Below are 5113 nucleotides of genomic sequence, written 5' to 3' on the forward strand. Positions count from 1 at the left end.
GATTATCGGCCGATACTGATCTCCGGCCGATCGATCGGAGCATCCCTAATGAAAACAGCACCTAAACGACCCTCAGACTGAGAGAAATAATATTCTCTGGTCTGATGAACCTCAGTTCTGAGTGTTTCCTATAGATTTACAGTTTATGGACTGTTTTGATTTTGATAATGGCATCTGCATAAAGAGCGATCTGTGAGTTTTAGATTGTGATAAACCACATAGATTTGATCATTTATAGAGTCTTGTGTCTCTTGAATTATACTTGGTTAATTATTTTATGTCATTTTGTAATTACTACTTAGACAAAGATAAAAATGAAAAAAAAAATAGGTTAATCAAAGCAAATTCCTGTAGCACAGTAAAACAGCATTCTGGGCTGTAATGTATTTCTCCAGAAGACTGTGTGATCTCAACATGTCTGTAACACGACAAATAAAACCGCTTTAATCACATCAGATTCTTCAGAAATATCATTCATTCTTCATAAGATCTGAGAGAAACTAACCTGTCTGTTCCTCGGTGTCTTCATGTTTCAGACTGAATACTTCTACAATCCTGATGCCTCCAGGCTCTTCTTGAACAATCATCGTTATCTCAGCTGGAGAGAAGACAGACAGATAAATCCCTCTACATCTCTACAATATACTGAATACACTGCATCATCACGGCTGGAATCCTACTTCTCAGTGTTTGACTCTGTTTGTCTGCTGACTCGAGCGACTCCGAACACTGAATCGGTTTGACTCGGATCTCTGAATCGGTTTGACTCAATTGACTCGGATCTCTGAATCGTAATAAAAATAAGAATTAACTCATCAAATAAAAATAACGCGCGCTTTTCTTTTCTGTTACTCGCGTGCTCACAAAAATAATGTGTATTAGCGCTCGATAAAGCATTACCATGCTACAATCAACAATAATCATTTCATTTGCATCGCCAGTAAAAACGATTCAAACACGAACCTTTCTTCCTCCGAATACCAACAGCGCAGGCTTGTGACGTCACTACACCCCACCAAAATAAGAGTCCCGTTCAGTTCATAATAAGAGTCCTGCACGAGGAGGCAGCTCTACAGCATTCAAATCAACGCTTTAATCATAGATGTTCACTAATAGTTTTTTTCTTTTCTTTTCTTTTCTTTTCTTGTGTGCATTTAAGTATAAACGCTACATTAACATAACGGATAGACAGTGTAATACCTCCGTGAAGTTAGTAATACCTCCGTGAAGTTAGCACCCCATAAAAATAAATAATCACCAAAACTATGCCATTCGTTTGTGCTGGTTCGGTGTTCGAGATAATAAACACTCGTTAAAAACACACTTTTTTGAAGGGCTTCTTTTAACGTCACAAACGAGCACAAATCGAGCACAAACGAACGGTGTTGTGCCTATTTTCGACTCCCTGATTCGACTGCCAAATTATTACCCCCTAGTTGAAATCGCTACTTGATTGACTAATCCCCTCCCTCACACTTAACCCTAAACCTACCAATACTAGGGGGGTAATAATCTGGCGGGGGTCAGGATTCGGCACTACAACGGCACCGGTTTGGACGAACTGGGGTGGAGAGTGACGTCACAGCTCCCGAAAATATTTTGTTATATGTAAGGAAGGAAAATAGATACAGTGTTTGTTTTAACGGCACAAACGAACTGCGCTGGTTTGGAGCGATTTGGACGGCATGGGGTGGAGAGTGACGTCACACGGTCAAAAAAAGAGTGTTTAACATCTCAAACACCGAACCAGCACAAACGCTCGTTTTTGCGGCACAAATCAGTACAAACGTAGCACAAACGAATGGCATAGTTTTGGTGATTATTTATTTTTATGGGGTGCCAACTTCACGGTGGTGTGTAAAGATGCACTAATGATATCAGTTATTCAAAACAGGTTGTTTGCACATGACGTCACTGCTGTGGCAGGAAATGCAGCTGGAGGACAGGAAGTAGTTTTTCTCCACAGGAATCAGTAGAAACTCAAGATGCCTGTGTTTTGTGTTGTTTATGAATGCTCAAATCGGTCAAACGGAGAAAACACAAGGAGATTTTATTGTGTACGAAAATGTGTTGTTCATAAGAAGGGAAAAGGCAAGAAACTGACTGAAAAACACAGGAAAAAGTGGCTTGTAAACCTGTGTCTGCGGTCGGGAGGAGCCGATCGGATAATGCTTGTGTGTGCAAATGGTTAATATAAGATATAATATTAAGATATTAATACAGATATAAATAGATATTCCAAGGCTGCCACCTCAAGCATTCAGCATGAGACGGTCAGAAGTCACTCAGTGCTAAACACCACAGTAGACACGAAGTAAATAAGATATTATTTGCAGTTCAGAGAGCTTCACTGATTATAACGGAACATTGTGAGATTGTGATAAACTGAAGTGAGTGACAGCGTTTTAGTGATCATACAGATGCGCTATTTACTCACTGTCTAGGCTGTAAACAGTTAATAATTTGAATAAGTTTTGCTTTACCTGCTTTACGAACTAATTTGATCGTTCGCGCATCAGTTGGTTAGCTTGTTACTCGCGGTTCCACTCGCGTTTCTATTCGCTCCTATTAGTGTTGTCACGATACTGGAATTTCTAACTTCGATACGATACCTTGAAAATATCGATATTCGATACCATTTTCGATACCACGGAGAAAAAAACTGCCACAATATTAAGGGGGTAATTTTTTTAATTTAAAGATAAATGTAACAAGTCGAGAACATGCGGTATATTTTACATGAACAAAAAAATGTCTTGAGGTACTGCATTCGTTGATTTATTTATTAATCTTTTATTAATCTTAGTTAAATGTTAATTGAAACTAACGTTTACTAATACATGTACTAATTAAAATCCAAAGTTCTATTTGTTGATATTCTCATTTGCTTCATAACCAAAATATTTCCAGATATAGGGCCCTATGAAATCCCTTTTATTTTTTTCTACATTCAATTTTTTCCATTTTAATTTTTCTGGACTCGGTTTTTTTCCGTTTGAATTTTTCTGGAGTCTTTTTTTTTTTTAATGGTCAAATTAAATGCTATTAATCTAAAAGCATGTCTAATTCATTAAAACCATGAAAATTATACAATTTAACATTTAATTTATTAAAAGTAACAAAAATGACACGTTTAGGGCCGTATGAAATGTTTTATTTTTTTCTCACCTTATGTTTTATTGTTACCAAATTCTGTGTTTTAGCATGTCTATTATTTGAATGCATACAAACAGTTTTTATTTATTCTTACAGTAGCCTTATGAAATGTGTTTTCCCCCTCAGAAATTCTGTGTTGTGTATTTAAATTTTACTGGATATCAGATGAAGGCATAAAACAATTTTAATTCATTTATATTTGAATTAATGAAAATTAAACATTTACATTTTTGGCAAATTAAGGGGATTTACTATTAAAATAAAAATATTTTGTGATTATTTCTTTAAAAAAAAATGAACAGTAGTAAGTAGTAGTATTATGTACATTCTACTAAATAATAGTAATTAAGTTAAACCGAACTTTTATTTTGACGGGTTGCCGTGAATACTTCTAAAGTTCTGTGTGTGTATGATATGACGCTAGTTTTACTCAAATTAAATGGTAAAATGCTGGTAAAGTGCCTTTCAGATCAGTTCTGGAGATATTGTTGATGTATTTATGTCTTCATTGAGACGGCAGACGCTGAAATCACCGCGAGCGCCACATTAGTAAACACAACCGCACGTGCAGCACATTCACACAGAGACGCGCAGAACATGCAGGATTCATATTTAAATCCACTTTTGCAGCTTAATATTAACAGATACTAGTCCATATCGCGATTTGATTTAAGTGTAATGACCTACTTTTGATTAATTCATCCAAACTTTGACAAATTCCGTGACATTCCGCCTTAAACTGTAAATTCCGTGTTTATGACTGGATTCCGTGGCGTTCTCTGCATCGCGGAGATCATAGATCCCTACAGATAGCGCTCCTGCTGTGTTCTTTAACAACCAGAGCAGTCATCTTTCTATTCACTTCACTTGTGCTATTTAACCAGAGCGAAGGAGACGAGTGCGGTCACGTGTGGTGCTTGTCCAGCGCCTTTGGAGAGAAGTGAAAGTGACAGCTCGGCTAGTATCGGTGGATCCATACTTCGGGAAATTAATATTGGTACCGTTCAGATATTTCAGTATCGATATTTATCGAAATATCGATATTTTTGACAACACTAGCTCCTATTATTGTTTTCTTTTTTCTCGCGTTCATCAAACAACAGTGGTAAGTTAAGTTGGTATCATTCATCAGTCACGGTGAGAAATGGCTTCTTCTCCTGCTATTGTTGTTTGCACTTCATGTCACATGTACAGTTGTTGGAACTCTGAATCCAAGATGGCGCCAGTGTGTTTGTCGGCTTGCCGTCTGGCCTGTCAGTTTTTAAATGCCAGATTGGCCGTCTGGCTATCTATGTTTCTTCTGCTGCCGCTGTTTACACACTGTGTTGATGCCATAATAACGTATGATCACCAAATATTGCTGCACATTGGAAGTTCACTGGAAACTCAATCTAAAGACTGCCCCATCACCCATGATCGTTTCCACTCTACATTCTCTCATTTACCGGTGACATGTGTTCTCCGTTTACCTTCTACCAGCGGAAACGTCACAGAAAGAGGGGTAACCGCGGAGGTATCCGTGTGAGGATTAGGAGAGAATTCTCCTCGACGCAATCATCTCATTGCTCCTCCACACTTCTGACTGGACATAATGGCCTTTATCTGACTCGGCGTTCGTGGGATGTGAGATACGTCAATCATCGGCCCATCGTTCCGGATCAGAATCGGACACCTGAATACTGCGCTCCTGCAAGACTGCGCGTTCAGAGCAGAGGTGTGAATCTCCAAAATCTTCTTCCACTCAAGTATGTCCGACAGTCACAAATACAAACTGTTCATTCTCATGTAAAAATGGCCCTGGTTAATGCCAGGTCTGTGTCTAATAAGACTTTTATTTTGAATGACTTTTTTACAAGTCGTGGTTTAGACTTTTTATTTTTAACTGAGACATGGACTGGAGCTGGTGATGAGTCATCTATCTTTGGTGAACTATGTCCATTAAATTGTAGCTTTATTA

The 5113-nt window shown here is 38.0% G+C and overlaps 1 protein-coding gene across 1 annotated transcript in view; it reads right to left on the reverse strand.

The window, feature by feature from the left end:
- Window positions 1–999, reverse strand: part of LOC306858414 (uncharacterized protein) — an 11831-nt gene extending 10832 nt beyond the window's left edge. The window contains exons 1-3 of the mRNA XM_079398953.1: window positions 964–999; window positions 681–784; window positions 506–598 (exon numbers count right to left, since the gene is read on the reverse strand). Of these exons, the coding sequence (XP_079255079.1) occupies window positions 506–587 (82 nt within the window). The 5' untranslated portion in view covers window positions 588–598; window positions 681–784; window positions 964–999. The remainder of the gene's footprint in view (window positions 1–505; window positions 599–680; window positions 785–963) is intronic.
- Between the last annotated feature and the right edge of the window lie 4114 nt (window positions 1000–5113).

This window comes from Barbus barbus (genome assembly GCF_936440315.1).
Source record: "Barbus barbus genome assembly, chromosome: 39".
In the NCBI taxonomy this organism is placed as follows: domain Eukaryota; kingdom Metazoa; phylum Chordata; class Actinopteri; order Cypriniformes; family Cyprinidae; genus Barbus; species Barbus barbus.